At 42.1% G+C, this 23,250-nt stretch overlaps 2 protein-coding genes across 10 annotated transcripts in view; one reads left to right on the top strand and one right to left on the bottom strand.

The window, feature by feature from the left end:
- The window catches only part of kdm1a (lysine demethylase 1a), a 24,843-nt gene extending 13,319 nt beyond the window's left edge, over positions 1–11,524 (bottom strand). The window contains exons 1-13 of one of the 7 annotated variants that reach the window (XM_090211514.1): positions 11,369–11,458; positions 10,466–10,517; positions 9,608–9,907; positions 9,198–9,369; positions 8,949–9,082; positions 8,249–8,420; positions 5,852–5,958; positions 5,481–5,562; positions 4,471–4,565; positions 3,284–3,301; positions 2,760–2,902; positions 1,594–1,684; positions 1,323–1,457 (exon numbers count right to left, since the gene is read on the bottom strand). In XM_090211514.1, coding sequence (XP_090067640.1) covers positions 1,323–1,457; positions 1,594–1,684; positions 2,760–2,902; positions 3,284–3,301; positions 4,471–4,565; positions 5,481–5,562; positions 5,852–5,958; positions 8,249–8,420; positions 8,949–9,082; positions 9,198–9,369; positions 9,608–9,907; positions 10,466–10,510 — 1,494 coding nt within the window. In that variant the 5' untranslated portion in view covers positions 10,511–10,517; positions 11,369–11,458. Of the gene's footprint in view, positions 1–1,322; positions 1,458–1,593; positions 1,685–2,759; positions 2,903–3,283; positions 3,302–4,470; positions 4,566–5,480; positions 5,563–5,851; positions 5,959–8,248; positions 8,421–8,948; positions 9,083–9,197; positions 9,373–9,607; positions 9,908–10,465; positions 10,518–11,368 lie in introns of all 7 variants that reach the window. The other 6 variants (XM_090211516.1, XM_036955117.2, XM_036955113.2 and 3 more) reach the window with 6 other exon arrangements.
- Positions 11,518–23,250, top strand: tmem30b (transmembrane protein 30B). Of its 3 annotated transcripts, none has more exons than XM_021574762.3 (8): positions 11,518–11,869; positions 19,748–19,940; positions 20,298–20,405; positions 20,514–20,621; positions 20,722–20,812; positions 20,935–21,072; positions 21,454–21,660; positions 22,309–23,250. In XM_021574762.3, exons 2-8 carry the CDS (start codon positions 19,752–19,754, stop codon positions 22,485–22,487), a joined length of 1,020 nt encoding a protein of 339 aa, XP_021430437.1. In that variant the 5' UTR covers positions 11,518–11,869; positions 19,748–19,751; the 3' UTR covers positions 22,488–23,250. The 3 variants fall into 3 exon arrangements, with proteins under 3 accessions (XP_021430437.1, XP_021430435.1, XP_090067643.1); XM_021574760.3 differs by lacking the exon at positions 11,518–11,869 and adding an exon at positions 12,292–12,491; XM_090211517.1 differs by lacking the exon at positions 11,518–11,869 and adding an exon at positions 13,215–13,287.

Here is a 23,250-nt window from a genome sequence, read left to right as displayed (position 1 = left end):
ATGACCTAGCCTCTACGTGTGTATCAAACACGCTCTCAGTATGTGTGTGTGTGTGGACCATTTCCAACCAGACAGACCAGCCTGAGTCACGCCTTAGAAGTGGCTTTTTCAGGAGGCAGTCGACAAGTTCAGACAGCAGCTGTGTTTAAACTTGCCTCCTGAAAGTACACGTCTGAGGTGAAGCTTTATCCGTGGCTTTAATGACACACCAGACAAGGCATTAGACCAGTCAAACATGCTGCTGAAACTGTCTGTTTTGCTCAGAGCTAATGCCATTGTCACAACTTATAGCATTTTTGTGTCTCTATCCTAACATTCTATTTAAGTCGAATTCTCACTTAGTCGTGTGTTGATGTCAATAGGAGGCTGAATGAAAGTTGGACTTAGGTGAAAGTTAGGTATCAAGTCCACTTCTTTGTCCTTGGCTTAATGGCCCAAATCCAATCTCTCCATTTGTTACGTTAACATTATTTATGTTAAAGCTCTTAGGCTGCGTTTAAACAGGCAGTCCGACTCAGATTCTTCTTTTCCACTATTTGGTCTATTGGGCAAACGATCTGAATTAGGCTGCCTGTGTAAACGCAGCCATAGTGTGACAGGCAGCAGCCTATAAATCCTTAGTCTCTATATTTCTCCTTGCAAATCAGTTTACTCACATGAAGAAAATACTTGAATGGAGGAGATCCTTGCTACATAACAACCACAAAAATTACAATGGAAAGTCTTTATGAGTTGATGGAAAGTAATTCAAGAGTGAGTGGTAGAGAGACTAGGCCTTTACTGTAGCTGCAGGCCATTCTGCTAGTCAAGCTGCTATTTGGAGTTCCAGTCCACAGAAAACATACTCTGATAATCACATGAAAGTGGCTTAAAATAGGTGCGATTCAAAACGCATACGTTCATAACGCCTTTAATTGAATCAAATTGTGTCTGGAGCCTAGAAATAGATGATTGCTCCTGCTAACAACTCCAGCTGTTAGATTTATAGTTTATCCACGTGGTGTGTGAGTCGAGAAAGTACCACATCACAGAGGAATGGAATTAGTTTGTTTTGGAAAAACAAATAAGTAAACAGGACAGTAATCAAAGTAACGTGTCATTAACTGCTTGCAGCTTGAAGTCATTTGTATGGAACAAGTCAATTGAGGTGATGATGATTTCAAATCGCATTTTGTTCCTATCCACGTCAAAAACCACCATTATCAATCCTCCCTTAATCCATTTTCATCCATACCTTCATCTATCCTTCCTCTGTACCTCTACTCTGCCTCTACTGTAGGGTGGTGTGACTGAGAATGTGAGTGGTTGACTTGTGGTCTCACCTTGCAGAGTGCGGTCAGGTCGCGGTGCTTGCTCTTGACCAGGAACTCAGCGGTGATGTCTCTTGGGGGCTTGACCTCGCTGGCCTCCTTGTGCTGCTGATGCAGCTCTTTGACCCTCTCCTTGGTACCCACCATCTGAGGACATGAGGGAAAGCGAGAAAGATAGATATACAAAAGAGGAGAAAAAATATTAAAAGGAGGGACAAAGTACATCTACAAGCAAGCTACTCTTGTTGTTATTTTGACCTGAGATAGTGGCTCTCATGGTCACCTTGTTCAACAGCTCCTTGAGATCCTCTTGGGTCTTGACTATCTTCTTCCAGTGTTCTATCTGCTCATCTTTCACATGTTTCTCCTGCAACCTATTGGATGATACCAGACAAAGAACACCTCAGCCTATTGGACGTTACCAGACAAACAAACACCTCAGCCTATTGGACGTTACCAGACAAACTAACACCGCAGCCTATTGGACGATACCAGACAAACGAAGACAAACGAACACCTCAGCCTATTGGACGATACCAGACAAACGAACACCTCAGCCTATTGGACGTTACCAGACAAACGAACACCTCAGCCTATTGGACGTTACCAGAAAAAAGAACACCTCAGCCTATTGGACGTTACCAGACAAACAAACACCTCAGCCTATTGGACGTTACCAGACAAACGAAGACAAACGAACACCGCAGCCTATTGGACGTTACCAGACAAACGAACACCTCAGCCTATTGGACGTTACCAGACGAACGAAGACAAACGAACACCGCAGCCTATTGGACGTTACCAGACAAACGAAGACAAACGAACACCGCAGCCTATTGGATGTTGCCAGACAAACGAACACCTCAGCCTATTGGACGATACCAGACAAACGAACACCGCAGCCTATTGGATGTTACCAGACAAACGAACACCTCAGCCTATTGAACGTTACCAGACAAAGAACACCAGCCTATTGGACGTTGCCAGACAAACGAACACCGCAGCCTATTGGACGTTACCAGACAAACGAACACCTCAGCCTATTGGACGTTACCAGACAAACGAACACATCAGTGATAATAATGTGCCATTGAGAAAGAGAGATACTTTTTAAAATGAAAAACAAAATACAACCACTATCACAGAATTTGAACAAGTTGCTCGGCCGTTAATCTCTAGTGGGCAGATTCAGCACATAATCCAAAGAATCTGTCGCGACGGGATGGAATGCGTAGGGTTGGGGTTTTTGACGATTATTTGGGTATATCAGGATTGGGTGAAAGTGGTGCTTAAACTTGAACTGCTTCGCACGTGTGGTGAAATTAGAGAAGAGAACTCCCAATTTCTAACATGTATGGACACAGAACTAAATCATGCAGCTCACCAAATTGCCCAAGATTTTATTTCTGGGTTAATTGAGATGACCTGGCCAAAGGGCCAAACACTTACTGAATGACCACCTCCAGGGCCTGTCCCAGAGACACAGGCTTGTTGTTAAGGAAGTTGAAGTCCAGCTGGTGGCTGAGGTAGGAGGTGGCCTCCAGCAGACGGTTAAACTCCTGCTCCACCATCTCATCCTTCTCCTTGGGCACCTGGGGGAGCAGTCATTCATACAATGACATGTTAAGAATCAACCATAGGATTACAGCATTTGATACTAACAATGTGATGTCAATCATGAACATGAAGTCAGCAGGGAGGGCAATCCAATTTCGAAAGCAATCCTTATTTTCTCTACAAAAAGAAATTGACCTAAAGGAAGTATCGTTTACCATTAAGGTATCGGATTGGAAGGGAAAAAAATAGCTGACTACAAACATACTACAGCCAATTGAACCATAGACACACTCAAGAACAGACCCAGTTCTATTACGGTCTACTACACAGTTGCTTCATTGGGAACTGACAGCAGATTTGACGTTAATTATTAACAATAGATGAACAATGTTATCATGTAGTAAAACAATACATACACTTGTGCATCGTTCGCCCTTTAGTAGTCAGCCAGGAGATGAACCAGGAGGTGAACCAGGAGATGAACCAGGAGATGAACCAGGAGATGAACCAGGAGGTGAACCAGGAGATGAACCAGGAGGTGAACCAGGAGGTGAACCAGGAGGTGAACCAGGAGATGAACCAGGAGGTGAACCAGGAGATGAACCAGGAGGTGAACAAGGGAGGGATTGAGGCCAGGGGTCAAAGAAATAACTAATTAGATAAACAAAACACAAACTTAACATTGAACAGATTTACATACACTTGAAAATGACAATTAGCGCCCCCTGCAGGAAGGGAAAACAGTTGCACGTGGTGTGGGAAGCAACCATACGCATGTCTACCACCTCTGAACTTTGTCATATTCATTAGGTACAAAACAGAAGAAAATGGACTGAAACAGGGAGGGCCTACCTCTAACATGTCTAATAAGAAAGGCTTATTTAAATTGTCTTCGGGGTTTTGCCCTAATGAATACAACCCTGGCCTGAAAATAACCCCAAACATCATACCGCTGCATGACAGAGCGGAGGGAGAAAATTATTGTTCAAAAAGGACACTGCTGTTTATTTCCAGTCTAACAGTATTACATTGGGAGAGTCCGGTCTCAACCCGGAGAGGGCTGAGCTATTGGGCAATGCTAGGCTAAGCGCTAACTGAATCCACCCTGTTAAGCGGCTAACTGAATCCACACTGCAGACAAAGTGAAGGGCCCTGCTAACACAGCACATAGTTGTGTCCTGAATAAAATCTAATCATCTTCAGTACAAGAGGTAAATAACAAATGGAGCAAGTTAACATAGGGGAACGACAACCAAATAGTGATGCACCCAAATAGTGATGTGTACAATAGCAGTAGGTTCCAATGGTAATAGGTTCCAATGGTAATAGGTTCCAATAGTAATAGGTTCCAATGGTAATAGGTTCCAATGTTAGAAAGTTGCATCTGGAGTAAGCAGACATTTAAACTGCTGAAACCGAGCACGCTTGCACGAGACACCAACACGCCAATGTAGGCCTCATAGAACATTATACCAAAATGTATTGTCATATCTACACACAGGCATTCCACTCCAACTGCAGTTCATTGGCATCAACGGGGAGCGTGGCCTAAACCTCATAATGCAAAGTAAGTTAACTAAATAGTTAGCGATGCAGCACTCACAGCTTGACCGTTTGCTTCGTACAGAGGGCACTTCTGTTTAATCTTGGCCAGCTCCATGTTGACCTGCTTACTGACCACTGCCATGGGATTCCCTCCTAGAACACACCAGATAGAACATCAGGATATAGGCCTACACAACCATAGAACCATCACATAGCCTCCATTTCATCAATTTCAACTACAAGGCATGTCACTGTTTACTAGCCTGGCAGATCACTTGATGATAACTATTGTGTGCATATTATGAACACACAACAAGCTGAATACGAACAAACTTGTTATCTATTAAAACACATCTTAGGAATCTCATCGTCCTGATATTCATTAGTCGTTTTTGTATCGTTTTTAAGAAACTGGAGAAAAGTGGTGAACAAGTATTGTTTTTGCCTCTCCTGTTCTATTTATTCAGACTACATTTGATTAGACGACATTGAAATGGTCAACACCACCCTCTGCTGGTGAGAAGCTGTCCTAACAGGAACACTGACAAATTCAAAGTAGAGGTATCATGAAGTCAATAGATACTTCAGAGTACATTTTCTGGATTTCCTGCTTATTCCCCACTGATTCTGGGGATCTTCCCATCTGGATTTCCTGCTTATTCCCCACTGATTCTGGGGATCTTCCCATCTGGATTTCCTGCTTATTCCCCACTGATTCTGGGGATCTTCCCATCTGGATTTCCTGCTTATTCCCCACTGATTCTGGGGATCTTCCCATCTGGATTTCCTGCTTATTCCCCACTGATTCTGGGGATCTTCCCATCTGGATTTCCTGCTTATTCCCCACTGATTCTGGGGATCTTCCCATCTGGATTTCCTGCTTATTCCCCACTGATTCTGGGGATCTTCCAATCTGGATTTCCTGCTTATTCCCCACTGATTCTGGGGATCTTCCCATCTGGATTTCCTGCTTATTCCCCACTGATTCTGGGGATCTTCCCATCTGGATTTCTGGAAAACATGGTCTTTTTGGGAGAGTTATCAGAATTGTGTAACTGTAATCCTTACCCAGTCCTGTCACCACCATGGCCCCCAGATCAGCCACATAGTTGCCCTTCCGGAAGGTGGCCACTCTCCCCCCAACGCGGTCCTAGAGACAGGAGACAATAACCATATGACACAACTACCATAGTGAAGAGGAACACCTTAACCATTAGCTGTTATACCAGGTCAAAACAGGACAAAAGGCTGAAGATAATATATTACTGGTCAGTTCAGTGTATTAGCTAATGGGTAGATGTAGGTTGTGTTCAATTAGCACAAAACAGAAGAAATCCATCAGAGGCGGAGTGAAAAACGTTCTGAGCTTGTCCAATAATAATGATTTGTTTTTCTACGGTTATGGAGCTCTGTTGACAAGCAATGTGCTGTTGACCCACCCTGGCCTCCAGTACGGTCACGTCCATGCCGAAGCTCTGCAGCTGCCGCGCGGCTGCCAGCCCAGACACACCCCCTCCGATGATGATTACCTTCCCCGTCTTCTTCGCTGCAGGGACACAGGAGAACCAGAGTGGTTGACAATCACATCATAGTGATGTGGGATGAAATCGATAGTTGCATATCGCAATATTATTTTTGACCGATATTATATTGATGCTTTGGCTTTAAGTATCAATATATTTTTTTGTTGCTAGGTAGCATTAGCTAGCGCTAGCCATCTGTACCTGAGCCAAAACGGGTATTTTTCATCCCATCACTTGTTCTCCATGTTCTTTTTAAATAGTGAGTCAACATATATTCAGCATTTTTATTTCCCTGACTGATCAAAACTCATTATAATACAATCTTGTCTCTCTGCAACAGTGAGCAATACGTTTTGAAAATTCAATTGCAATAAAATAAGTATTGAATCGCAACACATAGAATGCTGAGAATTGCAATGCATATTGTATCAGCATCTATCTATCGTGATAAAATCGTGTCGGTAGGTCCTTGTCAATTTCCAGCCCTATCACATAAGTTATTTTGACACACACACATTGCTAAAAAAAAAAATACTTAATTTCACGAGGCATTTTTATCTTGTTACAATATCCCTGTTACACCTAGAGAGTTCGCCATAGTCTGATGCTATTCCATCTGGAACTCTCATGTTGTTTAGAGGTGTAGCCAGACCTCACCTTCTTGACCTACCCTCGCTTAATCCAGTTGACTCTCCAATAGGGAAACTGTGTTTCTCCCTACTCCCTCAGAACAACAGATCTATACGTGCTTTATTTCAAAGGGATATTTTATCCATTCCTTACGTCACAACTTACTGGAATACATTTGTCAATAATATCTGTTGGAAAAAAGTCTGGTTATTACTACACAAATACCTGTTTGTTAATAAGGTCAAAGAGGTCTCTTTCAGAATGATGACAAAGTCAATCTCTCTTTTGGACCTTCTGTCTTAAAAGGGGCAGCGTCCTATTTTCAAATCTTCTCAAAATGACATACTTCACAAACAAAAACAAGGTAATTAATACAAAGCTAATCTAATGAATCGACTAATGACTTGCATTGCTAAATTATTACACAGCTATTAAATACATTTCATAATAACCAAATGTAGCCTATTAATAGCTGAATATAGAGAGAAAACATGCCAACCTATAGGCCCTGCATGATCCCAATGCATTTAAGAACTACACTATGTCCGGAACTGTAGAAATTCTGTTTGGGCCAGCAGATTTTTGGCCAACTGGACCGACCAGGCCAGTGAGGAAAAAAAGTTAACATTGGATTCTGGCATGTTTCATATGTAGCCATGAAGTGGTGACGTAAAGGCTATATACTGTGCTTTGATTGACAAACAGCAAGCTTGACTCGTTTATAAAAAAAAAGTGTTGAACTGACTGAATGAAGTCGATCTCATACAACCTTCCCATTCATAAATCTTACAATGCAGTTAAATATATCCACTGTATCACATTGGGACAACTAAAGATCTTGTTTGTATTTTCCATATAAAGTCCATCAGGACTTGCCAGACAGTGACGTTAAAGTGAGGGACTAGTCAGTATCCTACTGAATTGAATCGGTAAGAGAGCTGTTCATTTGGCTCCCTCATTTGCATACCGGTAGGATTTTTGGCGATTATTTACCTCCTTGCTGTTGCTCCAGTTTCAACTGTTCTGCCTTATTATTATTCGACCATACTGGTCATTTATGAACATTTGAACATCTTGGCCATGTTCTGTTATAATCTCCACCCGGCACAGCCAGAAGAGGACTGGCCACCCCACATAGCCTGGTTCCTCTCTAGGTTTCTTCCTAGGTTTTGGCCTTTCTAGGGAGTTTTTCCTAGCCACCGTGCTTCTACACCTGCATTGCTTGCTGTTTGGGGTTTTAGGCTGGGTTTCTGTACAGCACTTTGAGGTATCAGCTGATGTACGAAGGGCTATATAAATACATTTGATTTGATTTGATTTAATCAACTGCTGCTTTCTAAACACCTTCTTCATTCTTTAATCATCCCTGTATTGCAGATAGCTGAGAAAATGAACATTTGATAGTTGCTGATTGAAAATACAATCTAGAATTAGGATGTACCAGAGGACACCAAAATAAAGCTTGTTCAGCAAAAATCTCTTAACCCCTGATGTCTTAACCCCCCCTGAGTGGCTACTTTCTCTTTTGTCGGGCTACTCCATGTGCTTGTGGAAAACATTGTATATGCATGCCTAAATACCTATAAGTACTACTGGTGTTTAATATGCACATATCTAAATGAGTGTAGGCAATGTACATAAAGTTTATGTATCACGCAGATAGTGGAAAGCTAATATACTCACTTGGTAAAGGCTTGACTCTCTTGTAGATGCCAAAGTTGATGAGGCCGTGTCTCTCCAGGTAACTGTGTATCCTGTGCACCAGCACTGTATCACTGTTGTATGGCGCTTCAAGTTGCTGTGCTGTGGCTTCGAAGGTCAGCTGGATTTTCGGGTTATCGAGCCAAAGTTGGAGCTAGAATGGAGAATTCGCCACTACTTCAGACCAAAAGCCCAAAATGTACAATATTCTCCAGAATGAAGCAAGTCGTGTTAATGCAGTGCGCGTGTGCATATGGGGCGGCAGGTAGGTAGTGGTTAGAGCGTTGGACTAGTAATCGAAAGGTTTTTTTTTTTTTTTTTTTTTACACCTTTATTTAACCAGGCAAGTCAGTTAAGAACAAATTCTTATTTTCAATGACGGCCTGGGAACAGTGGGTTAACTGCCTGTTCAGGGGCAGAACGACAGATTTGTACCTTGTCAGCTCGGGGGTTTGAACTCACAACCTTCCGGTTACTAGTCCAACGCTCTAACCACTAGGCTACCCTGCCGCCCCAAAAAAAGGTTGCAAGATCAAATCCCCGAACGGACAAGGTGAAAATCTGTCGCTCTGCCCCTGAACAAGGCAGTTAACCCACTGTTCCTAGGCCATCGTTGAAAATAAGAATTTGTTCTTAACTGACTTGCCTAGTTAATTAAAATTAAAATAAATAAAATTCTCACTGTGCGGTTGCGGATGTACAGGAACACTTTCTGCGTCTGCTGGGGCCCGCTGATGATGTCCGGGAAGCAGGCGGCCTCCTGGGAGGTCATCCGGTCATGTGGGAGGCGGCTCTGGAACGCAGCTCCCTCCACGCCTGAAAAACCACAAACACACACTCACTACCTGCCCTTACACATACACACACACCTTTCGCTGCCCAATGTGACATTCACGCTCGCAGACACACACTTTCGCACAGTCCGACTCACACTCACCAGAAGGCTCCTCAGGCTCGCTGTCCGGCTCCTCCTCCACGGGCGGAGCCGGCGGTGGGATCACCTGCTTTCTCTCTTTTTCTGCCTTGGCGTTGCGCTCCTCCTCCGAGTAGTATTCGTCCTCAGACAGATTGGCCAGGCTTTCGTCCATCTCGCGGTACTCCACCTGCAACAATGGGCACAATAAACGCTCCATTAAAACCATGTTCCGGCTCACCTGAGATGAGGTCAAAGGTCAAGCTCCCTGTGTTCCTCTGGTGTTGTTCACCACTAATTAGATGGCCATACAAAGATTGCTGTATTCTCAATAGTCATTCATTGTGCTCCTGGTCTAGGCATGTGCTTGTAGTGACTTATTCTATTTCTCTCTAAGATAGGGGGGACAGGAGTAATAGGTTTTTTACTTTTGATCGCTTGCGACGGCTTGTCCTGCGGCCCTCGGCCGTGTCCGGGTCCACACCCCCGAGGCCGGGAGGGTGGGGCAGCGGGGGTCCGCCAGGCTCCCCGCTTGGGGAGGCCCGCTCTTTCTTCTTGATCTCCATGGGGCCTGGTGCTGAAGCAGGGGCCCCAGCCTGGGCAGTAGCCTGGGCTTCAGGGGGCCGTTCAGCTCCCCCTACCGCCGAGGAGGAGGAAGATGCGGAAGAAGAGGTACCTGCATCCAACTTCTTACTCGACAGCATAATGGAGGAAGACAGAGGTCTCTCCTGGAAAGTGGAACCACAAAAATAGGCATGAGACAAATCCATTCGGTGCTCTAGAGTTACCGTTGGTGATGTGATGCTCTAGGATGGCCAGTGTTTTAGTTACAACGTTGATCCATTGTGGTGTGATCAAAAATAATGAACGGCTATGAAGTTGCATATTAGCTGCATTTCGTAACTGAAAATGACTATGACTTGCTGTTCACAAATGTTTTAATTAGATAATTTTGTAGTTTACCAGCTCAACTAACATTTCCCAGTCTAACTGAATGTTACATTTTTATTCCAGGTTTCATAACTTTCTTTGTCTGATTAAATGCATTCACATTCTCACTTTCTACATGGATAATATCCATATCATGATGAAGAAAATATGGAAAAGTGTTCTGAACAACTTCATAAAAGCTAGCTAAATGCATGTATATAATTTGTATTGTTGGGGCTTTAAATGCACCTGCTAGTCACGGGAATTGTAACGTTAGCGTGCCTAAGAACTGCACCACTAGCTAGATGCGTTGACAGATGTGCATGATGACAAATGTAAGAGGACGCCACAATAACCTTGTCTTGTTTTACCCATTTCTCCGGGCACCTGGTAATATCCATTCAAACACTAAGAAATAAAGACAGAATCAGAAATATGGTCATGAACAACAGAAACTGAGAAATAGTTAGCTAAATCCACCCAGACAGCCAATCAGTCCTGGGCCCGGTTCCCCAAAGGCATCTTAAGGCTAAGTTCATCCTTAGAAGGTTCTATCTAGCTAACGATTAACTTAGCCTTAATAAGTTAAGATCTCCAGTTGTATTAGCTAGCTAGGAGTTAGCAATTTAGCTAGCTAGCCATGTATCTAGCTAGCTATTTTTAGGTAGCTAACTACTTCAGGTATTGTGTTTGTATTTTAAACATGCAGAGAAAAACAACCGTTTGGTATTAGTAGTTAGGCCAGCTAGCTATCTAACATGACTTGGTTCAACCATTCGCCTTTTTAGATGGTTTTGTAGCTAAAAAAAACATGTCGACGTACAGCAGCCAGTCAGTCGAGCTAGCAAGCCATTTGTATGGCTACGGTTAGCAAGCTAGCCATCTTATAAAACCCAGTCTGACATTATTACTACCTAGCTAGCTTCTCTGACTTAACAAGGTCGATATTCCGGGTGTTGTATGTTGTACTACCCTCATCGGATTCACAAACGAATCGATGTATGTAGATAACTAACTAGTTAGCTAACGTTAGCAGGCTAACAATGAGTCTCAGCAGATGAACTGGGTCTGTATGAGCTAGTTAGCAACTAGCTCATATAGCAACTCGCTAACGTTACCCGTGTCCGTGAAAACATTGCACTCCAATTACATGCTAGCTACGCTATAAAATAATATCGCATTTCACTATTCATGCAATACTGGGCCGTGAGATTAAAAGTAAAACAGAACTAGCTATATGCATAATATGATCATTTTACCTCTAGATCTTCGCAATTTGTCAACACAAAGACAACTCGTCCTCTCTCGTTGAATGATATGACCCGCCCCTCACTATCATCATATTGGTTAAGGAGGAGAACGTCTAAAAGCTCGTGAACGCAATGATTGGTTTTGGACATTGTCAATTACCAAGGAAGAGGCGATTTTTTTCAATAACGCGGAAAACTAACATGAATTGCATATTCTGTAGGCTACTAGTGCATTTGTTTTCAGAGTTAATTAAAATAATGAATTAATTGAAGTCCATGTAAATTCCATAGAGAAAGAACCCCACACTATGTGCACATAGGGTAGGTCACCAACAAAAAAATGGAGCAAATGCATCCCTTTTAGTATCACTTGATCTATGCTGCTCAAGCAAAAGCATTCCATGAAATCATTACTCAAGAAAGAGTAACCGAGGGCATCCTGTCGGGCTGTATCACCGCCTGGTACGGCAACTGCACCGCCCTCAACCGCAAGGCTCTAGCATCCAGAAGGTGAGGTCAGTACAGGTGCATCAAAGCTTGGACCGAGAGACTGAAAAACAGCTTCTATCTCAAGGCCATCAGACTGCTTAACAGCAATCACTAACTCAGAGAGGCTGCTGCCTACATTGAGACCCAATCACTGGGCACTTTAATAAATGCCACTTTAAATAATGCTACTTTAATAATGTTTACATATCTTACATTACCCATATCACATGTATATACTGTATTCTATACCATCTATTGCACCTCAGCCATCGCTCATCCATATGAATATATATATTCTCATTCACCCCTTTCGATTTGTGTGTATTAGACAGTTGGGGAATTGTTAGATTGCTTGTTAGATATTACTGCACTGTCGGAACTAAAAGCACAAGCCTTTCGCTACACTCGCATTAACTTCTGCTAACCATGTGTATGTGACCAATAACATTTGAAATGACGTCACTGTGAGGAACACCATTGAGGCAGGAAGAGAAAGGAAAAGAGAAGGAACCGTCAGCCAGGTAAAGGTGTTAGCGGTAGGCAGCGCCCTGTTTATTGTCCATTGACTTTACGCTGCCTATTTTGGATATTCCTCAAACGAATCTGGAAATAAAGTTAAAGATTTTCTACTTCGTTAAAACGGGTAAGTAAGCTAGTTTGCAGTTATTTACTTTCCAACTTATCAGAGTGAAGAATGGGGGGGGGGTTCATTGTCTCTTGAACCAACGTAGGCGACAGGCACGCGGAAATATTACAAATATTCTTAAATTCTGCCAGTGGAGAATGCCTTGTTGGCCAAATGCTAGTCACTAATGTGATACCACACTCGGAATACTAACCTGTATTTAATTTAACAAAATAAGAAATGCTCTCATTTGACCTCAATCGTCCCTAGACAACTAGTATTCATAAATGCAATCATTCAGTTGTCCATACACCATTTCTCCACACTAGAAGTAAAACAAAAATACAGTTGACATAAACATAACAATGCTCATCATTTCTATCAGCTGTTTGAGGCAAATCATCATACTTGGAATTATATAAAACCCAATATCAAAGAAGCTGTACTGGTATTTAAAGGTAGCCTCAGCGATATGACGTGATGGAGAAAGTAAACAGCATAGTGGTTCATGCCCCATTCAAAACAGCTGGGAAGTCTTACATTTCCAACTTCAGTGTGTTCAGAACAAATTGGAATGAGAAGGTGGTGAGAAACGATCTCCAAATGGGAAAAATATTTTTATGGTCATCCACTTCGGAATTCCATTCGAGAACTTGGGCCTCTTTCTAAAGCTCTGACTTAACAACTTGAAGATCACTGACGTCATGATTTGACCTCGTTTTTTTTTCTCGTTTTTTCCCAGTTGTCTTGTAAGCACCATCAATTTCTAAAGGCTTCCCATCGGTGGCGGCCACTGATTGGCTGAATACACTGGGTGAGAGGTGGTTGGAGTTGTCATTAAAGCAGCATGATTTAAAGCACATTTTTTAAACTACCTGTAGTTTCTTTGAAAATGTATAAAGTGATCTGTGTCTTTAAACAACCAGTATAAATACACCTGTTTCACTTTTGCAGGTAAAAAACCGAATCACCACTGCTGCACATGCTGCCACTGTTTTGAACAGATTAGATTATACCAAAGATGGTACAGTGGGAAGATGAGCATAAACTGCTTCTCCAGTAGAACGTTGGTTAGCTAAGCTCATTAGCAGAAACATTGTCAATGGGTCTTAACGGTCGCCAAACCTGCGCATGTGCAGGCTGTCAAATCAGTCAGTTTGTCACTTTCACGACGTTAAAGTAATAACATGTTCAACTACTTAAGACATTGGCTCGAATCTAGGTTGTGCCTTTTTTAGATTTTAGAGAACATTTTAAATAAATAATTGTTCACTTCTCTCATTGACTTCTCAAACCCTGGTCTGTTTTGCAAGCATTCCCGGAAGTTCGAGATGTTCCGGCCTCTGGGTTTAGAAACTCGACTGAGCAGCCAGCTCACAAACGAACGAGTGCACCAGGGCAAATGCAACAAGCAGCATGCAGATGCAATAAGTGAAAACACATGATCTAACTGAGGATAGCTAGCTAACATAATGTCACAAAGCATGATCTAACTGGGGATAGTTAGCTAACATAATGTCACAAAGCATGTTGCACTAGCCAGTTAACTTTCATTCTGAAAGAATACACCCGGTTTGATACAACCGGTTTTATGCTGTTTAGTGTACACATGTCGCCCTGTCAGTAGAACCTGATGATGAAAAACATGGGAGGACGAGACAAATGGCCATGTTGTTTTTGTTCCCCCAGATCTGTGACGAGAAGGTTCTAGCTAGTAGTGTATCCCTCTGTCCTGTGACTCTTTTTGGGTGTAGTTGTCCAGTTTATCAGGTCCCAGGCTCTCATAACTTATTATTTATTTATTTACAAGCTTATTACAATTTGCTTTATACGCCATCTGTACCTGATATAGCGGATCTAGTCTCACGTGAGGAAGTAAGCCGTCTGGTGCGATAGACTCATTGGGAGGAGGAGACTAAAGCAGACCCAGAAGTTCTGACGGAACATTTGAGCACCCCAGGATGGTCCATTTTACTTTGTGCTGTTATAATTTCTGCTATGAAATTCTGCGATGTCATTGGCAGTTCCCCTTCATAGCAAATAGCTGGCAAAGCAATCCAAGCAATGTTCTCATGGCCTATGCGCCCTCTGAGGAGGTGCTGCCTGGCAGTCACTGAGGAGTAGAGTGATAACTGAACATCTTGTTTTGAACCATTTTTTTTTTTTAAACAAGAAAATTTACACATTTACCTGGCTTTTTTTGATGTCATGGCTTTAGAAATTTCTGATAGGCTAATTGACATCATTTGAGTCAATTGGATGTGTACCTGTGGATGTATTTCAAGGCCTACCTTCAAAATCAGTGCCTCTGCTTGACATCATGGGAAAATCTAAATAAATCAGGCAAGACTTAAGGACAACAAAGTCAAGGTATTGGAGTGGCCATCACAAAGCCCTGACCTCAACCCTATAGAAAATGTGTGTGCAGACCTGAAAAAGCATGTGCGAGCAAGGAGGCCTACAAACCTGAGTTACACCAGCTCTGTCAGGAGGAATGAGCCAAAATTCACCCAACTTATTGTGGGAAGCTTGTGGAAGGCTACCTGAAATGTTTGACCGAAGTTAAACAATTTCACAGCAATGCTACCAAATACTAATTGAGTGTATGTAAACTTCTGCCCTACTGGGAATGTGTTGAAAGAAATAATAAATAAATAATTTTCTCTATTATTCTGACATTTCACATTCTTAAAATAAAGTGGTGATCCTAACTGACCTAAGACAGTTAATTTTTACTAGGATTAAATGTCAGGAATTGTGAAACTGAGTTTAAATGTGTTTGGTTAAGTTGTATGTAAACTTTAGACTTCAACGGTGTGTGTATGTATGGAACTTTTTTTTACCAATCACAAGTGGGGCACCGCCCCTAATGGGCGGGCTGCCGCTGGATCCCAATCCGAAACAGTAATGAACAGTTTTTTTTGGTTGTTTTTTGGGGGGGCTGTTCGTGCACACCACCTTTTCTCGAGGCAAGCCGAAGTTCGTAGCTGAAGTCTACGCCCCTTCATTAGACAACAGTAGGGATGCTTCAATGAAGTGTTTGTCATTCAACGAGGATGACTCGTTTCATGCAAATCTTCACTTGAGAAATACTGCACCAAGCATCTTAGTTAGATTTAAAATTATGCAACTAAGATCTCTGCAAAAACGTGATTCTTAGATTAATCCAGACTTTTGATGAAGTGGCTACGACATCTCAAGATGGACGCAGTACTATTGCAACTTTTTTTTCTTGTTTTTCAAGCGAAGGTCTTTTAAGGGAGTATGTGAACTCACTCATTGGGTTCGCCTAGCGGAGTTTGGCTAGGTGCCAGCTAAACATTTACAGCGTTGAAGCACAAGGCTCAACCTCCAATGTTTTGGTGCCCTGGCTACCAGCGGGAGGTGAACTCATGCACCTGCGAAGATACTGTGAGAGAGCGAAGTCTTGCATCTCGCTCATCTCAATGCGAGCGTTCGAGCTGAGCACTTTTGTCAAGACGTTAACCAACGTTGGTCACCACCTTTGTTTTGCATTATGGGTATAAAAAGGATCCGACTTGCAACTGCATGACCTCAACAACCATGTGATCAAAGGTCATGAACTTTTAACTGCAGTCGACTAGAGTTTTCTGCAGTTGCTCCTCACCAACTGCAACTTGAAGTCGTAGCCAAAGCATTGTGGGAGACGAACTTCTGGGTTTTTTGGAAGCAAAAAGCAGAGATGGCGCAATACTGGATGGTCACTGTTTTGCAAGCGCCATGGATGGCCACCGTTTTGCAAGCGCCAACCCAACTTTACTATTTTTGTGATTCTTTTGTAGTTTATTTTTACTTTATTTTCACAATGTATCCGCTTCCATTTCTTACAACCTACAAGAACTTTTGAACATCAAATCAGAGTTACTTGCGTTAATTCCATCTTCAACTTCGACCCATCTGCCCTGGGCTCCTTGTGTAATTCCGACCCAATTTTCGGGCTACTCAAGAGGAAATGCAGGCATTAGAGGCAAGGGATGGGGGAGATCCTGGTGAGGTTAAGGCGACGGCAATACCGGACCACCTCTTCCCTCCACTCTACTGGCCAATCTATTGCTATTAAGATCAATCCATGGCTGACCTTAATGAGCAAGTACCCCAAACACCAGTCTTGGGGTCAATATCAAGTGTATTTGACTGCTTGACATATTGTTTACCCAGTAACTTATGTGAACTGACATGTATTGTCTAACATGCTGACCACACCGCCCATGTCACAAAAATATATTTACACGTACATGTTATTCAATCTTTGCATCCACACTGCTCGCATGCGTCAGAGAGCGTCTGCGTATCCAGGCACTAAAATAAAACTTGGTTCTATTTGTGATGCTTGACGCGCTGCAAGTCCCGCCTCTCCAATCTTCTCATTGGTTTTGAGGAACATATACCCACTTGGGTGATTGAAAGATGAACTGAGGTCCACACTCCAGTCCAGTTGGTAGTGGTAATGCACCTTTTTAAAGTTTGTTGTCAACCGCCATATAAAGTCTGAAGAAGAAGCCTGAAGGAGACCGCAATGGGACGATGAAGAGAATTCTGAATCCAATGGTGGTAGAATCAAGAAGAATTGGAGTATTGTCCAAAAGAATGGAAAACTGAGAAAAAATATTGTACAGTGATGAAAGTGACCCTTCATATCTAGTAGGATTATGGTTTGTTAATGAGGAGTAGCTGAGCAAAGTACCAATTTTGAAGAATCCATTTGAGTTATCCAGACATGGGGCAGAGAGTGCTGGGTAAAGCGAAGGCTGTGATGATTATAAGAGGCTTGCTTGTTTCAATTATTTTTTTTTTGTTCTTCTGCGGATCAGAAGGAATGTGCGTTGCGTCTCACTATTGAAGTGTTGTGTGTGTGTGCGTCTTTGGAACAGGGCACCCTTCAAGGGGGCTATATCTGGCGTCTCGTGGGAAGTCAATTTTGAAGAGATTAAAAATATTCCTGGAGTGCTTGATGCACGTCAGTTGAATCTTATGGTGAAAAAGGGAAGTCTCTGTTCTTTTTGAGTCTCCCTACTTGCAGTTGGTATATCAACTACAGAGTCAGAGCATTTGTCCCAAGACCAATGCAGTGCGATCATTGTAAAGCTTTTGGTCATGTTTCAAGTGTTTGCAGAAGGGAGAATCCGAGATGTCCAAGTTGTGGAAAAGATTATGTGTGGAAATTGTGACATATTGCAATTGTGGTGGGAACCATGAAGCTACATCTATCGATTGCCTGACAAGCATAAAAGAGAATGAGGTGGCCAAAGTCAGGGCTGTCCAGAACATTTCAGCAGCAGCTGTTAAACGGGTTGAGGTATTGAATGGTGCTCCTGAAGAGTCCATGGTGGTGGAAAGGCCTTCGCTGCAGGGGTTTGCCTTTCACCAGCAGGACCCTGGCATTTTAAAGGTTAAGAAGGTGGCCTTCATAGCTATGGGGTTAAAGGGCACTGCCAAGGTGGAGAAAAGGTCCAGGAGGATAGAAATTGTGGCCGCGGCGGAGTGGTTCCTGGGACTGAAAGATTTCTCGGCAGAGGAGTTACATGGAATATTGTCACAAGCCATACCACCCTCAGGCCCTAGAGTCTGAGAAGGGAGATATGGAAATGTGATAGAAGGAAGAAGTGGGAGTTGTGTTTTGTTGTCAAAGTACTATTCTTATTTGAGTGGATTACGTTAGTTTCCCTATCACATGGATTTTCTTTTCACCTTGTTTTGGGTTTTCAACCCGTCCAGTTGGTGGCAGCAGTACACAGTTTATTTGGGTTGTAGTCCGCCATAAAACCCACAGAAGAAGAAAAAGCCTGAAGGAGGAGAGATGACTAGAAACAAACTCAGTTTACCCTTTTATCTGTCTATTTAATTGTCGGAGTAGAGGACCTTGTGCATTTCAAGTAAAATAACAACCCAATGTTTATATCCCAGGACAAATTAGCTAGCAACAGCAAGCTTGCTGGCTAAATTGCCAAAAATGTTTAACGATTTTCGACCGGTCCCCAAATTAATATAATTGGTTCAGAGTTAATTTTGCTAATTCAATCTGCGTGTCCTGATCGCGTCTGGTGTGGGTGGACAAAATCAACATGCGTGCGATGGCGCACGCACATGAGCGGTGTGGTAAACATGTAATCCTTTTCTGTACAGTGAGTGTGTTGTCCTTCATGTGATTGAATCAAATTCTGCAAACTGACAACAACATGAAGGTTGAGAATTAAAGAAATACACTGGAGGTTGTAGTGAAGCTGACATGAAATCAATTAACGTACAGTAAGAATCTTTGTACTCCGTTTAATCACAATCTGTTACAATTCCATGTTGCGCAATCACAATTAATAAGGTACAAGGGCATGACGTAATGGCAACAACACCTATGTTCTCATTCTAGTAGCCTATGCACTCACTAACTGGTTATATTTTGGGAAGACCATCACAAGAATACAAAACAAATCTTGTGAATGTTAGAGCTCGGGCTGGTATCTAATTTCCTTATCAGAATATTCATTCTTTGGACCATGTTGATCATGTTCGGCTTCGTGTTGGAGAAGTGGAATTCCGATTGTATCCACGTCATCGGCAATAACAAAGGCAACTACAATGTCTGCCATAGTGGCGTTTCCTAGAAACGGCAGAAGGTAACCCGACTTGCTGACGGTGAATATGTGCCTCCCCTGACTTTACTCCTTGACATCTGTCTACAGTCGACTACTTTAAGTTTACCACTCAAATGCGCCCAACCTCTGCTGTGCTGCTCCTGGCAATGTCATTTAGCTGAGTCTACCTTTTTAACTTTACAGTTGTTTTACTTATTTTGCCAAAGGTTAGGGTTTACCATAATTGGATTATAATGGTGCTGGGACAGTTTGATTAAAAAAAGCTTTAAGTAAAGTTAAATATCTGTCACATGATTGCATGAAACACAGGGCCCTAATCATGTCAGTGCAACTGCATAGTATTATTTGAGTTTTTCCTTAGGAATTCCTGCATGGAGAAACTCTGAGGCCTACGTATGTTTCAAGTCTATTAAAATTGAAAGTAGTCAATTCAGGAAGTAAACTTCAAAAACAATTCAAAATGTGATCTGCATCTTTTCAATTACTTCTCAATAAACTGAGTAGAAGCTATAGTATTTATTTCAAATGTTTTTGAATATTACACTTAAATCACTTCCTGAATTTATTGCCTTGAATTCGAATTGACCCCATCCCTGATCTACTGGGCCACAGCTCCCTGAATTAAAAAAAATAAAGTCCCTCCCTATTGTTTCTTACTAACAGAATCATGATGAAAGAAGAGCTAGAAACGACCAACCGGCCGGACAACACAGCCTTCACACAGCAGAGACTCCCTGCTTGGCAGCCCATGCTGTCGGCTGGTATCGTAATCCCTGGGTTTGTGCTCATTGGCCTGGCATTCATTGGCATAGGTGTTGGCCTCTTCATCACCTCACAGAACATCACAGTGTTGGAGGTAAGAGTATGACTGACAAGGGCATCACTGGTCAAAAGTGACTCCTAGTTTCAGGATTTATTGTGTCATAATGTCATATTGTCTAGTTGTATGTTCTCAATTTAGTTATGAACTTCATCAGAGTAGCTCAATTTTTACTAGTTCAAATGAGACATTGCCTGTAACTCTTTAGGTACTTGTGTGCATCTTCTCCTTGAAGGTTACTCTTGCGATCTGTTCAAGCTTGTTTACTAGCTCATTCGGTCACACAGGATGAAGATGATGGTTTCTGGCACACAACATAATGGAGGTGTGAGTTGTGGTTTTATGTTGATAGGTGCTGATCAATTTTTAATGCAATGCTTCATGTTAACACAGAAAGATTACACCGGAGTAGAGACCACCTCAGACTGCTACAAGTGCTCGAACCCCAGCGACAAGAACTGTACGTGCAAACTGGAGTTCTCCCTCTCCAATCTGTTTGAGGTAACGTGACTTTCGTACCCCTTTGCTTATTGAAGTTGTCACAGTAATGTGAGGTCTGCTCATTACATGTAGCAAAGAGCTGGTTCTAACTCACTTTTTGTTCTTCAGGGTCCTGTGTTTTTCTACTATGGTCTGTCCAACTACTTTCAGAGCCAACGCTCATATGGGGCTTCAAAAGATGAATACCAGCTCTCAGGGGATCTGGACTACTTTAAGGTGGGAAGAGATGTGAATGTGTGACAAATGATCTATGAACAGCCTCAAATGTTGTGACTTGACGACCTATCACCAACTGTTTTCCCCATCTTTGTTGCAGACACCTGTTTCTGCATGCTCTCCCTATCAGTATGATGCCAACCAAAAGCCAATTGTGCCCTGTGGATCATTAGCAAACAGCATGTTCAATGGTACAAGCCCATCATTCATTAATTAGAACTCTAGTAGACTGTTTCATTACCACGCTGCACTTGGAGTAAATATTCTGTTCAACGTTGTCCAGTAATTCAATCTCTGCGTTGTTTTTTTAAAGACACCTTTAAGCTCTATCAGATCGTGAACGGTACCAAGAAGCTTGTTCCCTTTGATGGAAAAGGAATAGCGTGGTGGACTGACTACAACATCAAATACAGGAACCCTTCTGTTACTCCTCTAAAGAACGCATTCAATGGTAATGAGCTCCGTCCAGAGACCATGACATTAATGTATACAGTGAGATGCCTAATCAATAATACCCTACATCCACATGTCTTAACACACTGACCTAGGAGTTTTTAAACTTTGTTTCCTTTGAACATGCTATACAAAATAAAGGCATTTTAATTCATTCTATGAAGAGTGCCTCGGTCCTCCTTTCTTTTTGATGAACAATTTATCCCTTTTACCAAAGAGCACCTTCTATCTACCAAAATCTGACTTGTGTACCTCTGCACCTTCTGTCTACCAAAAACCAACTATTGTGTACCTTAGCAACGCTTCCCTTAATGCATTTTTTCTACACTGACCTAGAAGTTGGACCTTACATCGACTTTCATTTACTTTCCTCACGTAGGTACTGTGAAGCCATCCTTTTGGTCCAAGCCGGCTTATGAGCTGGACACCTCTGACCCATCCAACAACGGCTTCGTGAACCAGGACTTCCTGGTGTGGATGAGAAGGGCTGCCCTGCCAGACTTCAGGAAGCTGTATCGACGAATCACAGAGGGTGACTACGCCAGTGGCCTACCTGCAGGGAACTACTCCCTTGAAATCGCCTACAGTATCTTTCACTTCAATATGTATAGGTTTATGGAAATGTCTATAAGTCAGTGGGCATGTGTGAAAGGGTGCAGGCTTAAGTCCTTATGAAGTCCTTCTGCCTGAAGACAGAAGAACTGAGCAATTCTGTAATTACATACGGAATGACAGATGATTCAAGCATTACAATGTCATATTACATAATTCAATGACCACTCCTGTAAATTGATGAGCGCTTATTTAATTATAATCCAATTGGCATTTCCACTCACTCATTCACCAGAGTGAGTGGACATGAAAACATAAACTGCATGTTGATGCTATTACTCCAGCTAAATGCAAGCAACTGTAATAATACTTTTTTTTACTCCACTCCGAGTGAGTTGTATTTCACTCCCATGGGGCTAGTGTCTCGTGTTACAACAGTTTGTTGCTCAATTGTTTACACCTGCATTTCAGCTCAACTGGTCTTACCAGTTGGGTGGGACTCTGCTTTTCAAACAGAGGAGAATGGCAGACATGACGTGGTAGTTTTTCGGCCTTGGAGAAAGCATATGCTAGGGAAAGAGTAAATCTTTCTATATAAATATTACCAACGGTGTCTAATTTGTATGGTCACTGTCAAATGGCACTCTATGTCCTGTTCGACCTTAACACACTCCTCCTCCAGACTATCCCGTGTTGAGCTTCGGTGGGAGGAAGAAGGTGGTCTTCAGCAACGTGTCCTGGATGGGTGGAAAGAACCAGTTCCTGGGCATCGCTTACCTGGTGGTTGGCTCTTTGTGTGTTGTCATGTCGATGGTTATGCTCATTGTGTATGCCAAGTTCAAGTTCCCTGAGGATGATTAATGTTCCGGCTCCATTTTCGGATGTTGGTGGAAGGTTACTCATATGGATGTGTTCTTCGAGTCCAGTTTCTGACCTGACCTTTTAGAGGTTAGTCATTATCTGGGTAAATTTAATCACTTTAAATTACTTGATTATACTGCCACGTCTGTCCAATATTGAATCTCGTTGAGAGAATTATGATTTACTGGGAGAGTTGATAGAGGGCTGTTTGCATAGTTCATTAAGGGTTTTAGTTAAGAGGTGAGTGAGGTCAAGTTGGACATTTTAAAGTTTTAAAAGCTATGTAATTTGATACTCTGGGAAAGCTGCATTTGAATCTTCTTGTATAGTTTAAGACCTTAGGATGAAAAAGCCATTCATAAAAACGTATTTTTGTTGCGTTACGTCACATTGGTAACTGCAGCTTTTATCATGGGTCAGAAAAGACCAATCTGTTCATACTGTTTGTTATAGATTTCTGAAAAGTAGAGGATCATTTACAAACATGGAGTGATTGTTATTTTTAGACAGGACATGTAAGCCATAGAATTGTATTGCCATTTGTTATTGGATAACATTTCTGAATGTATGTATCTGAAATGTTTGGCTGTAACCCTTTCTAATGGGAATATATCTCAGGGTTGTATATACTGCACATAACTGAACATCCTCTTTTAAAAATGTTTTTATTGCAGTATGTTTCTTGTAATGGAATTTAGAAAATTCCTTGGTGAATTTTAATTTGTTTTCTCTGAAATAATAAATGTACAACTTGAGGAATGAA

The sequence above is a fragment of the Oncorhynchus mykiss genome, chromosome 19 (assembly GCF_057628025.1).
Source record: "Oncorhynchus mykiss isolate SJ-2025 chromosome 19, ASM5762802v1, whole genome shotgun sequence".
Taxonomy (NCBI): Eukaryota; Metazoa; Chordata; class Actinopteri; order Salmoniformes; family Salmonidae; genus Oncorhynchus; species Oncorhynchus mykiss.
Note: the sequence above shows the minus strand (reverse complement) of the source record. Positions and strands in the feature narration are given on the sequence as shown.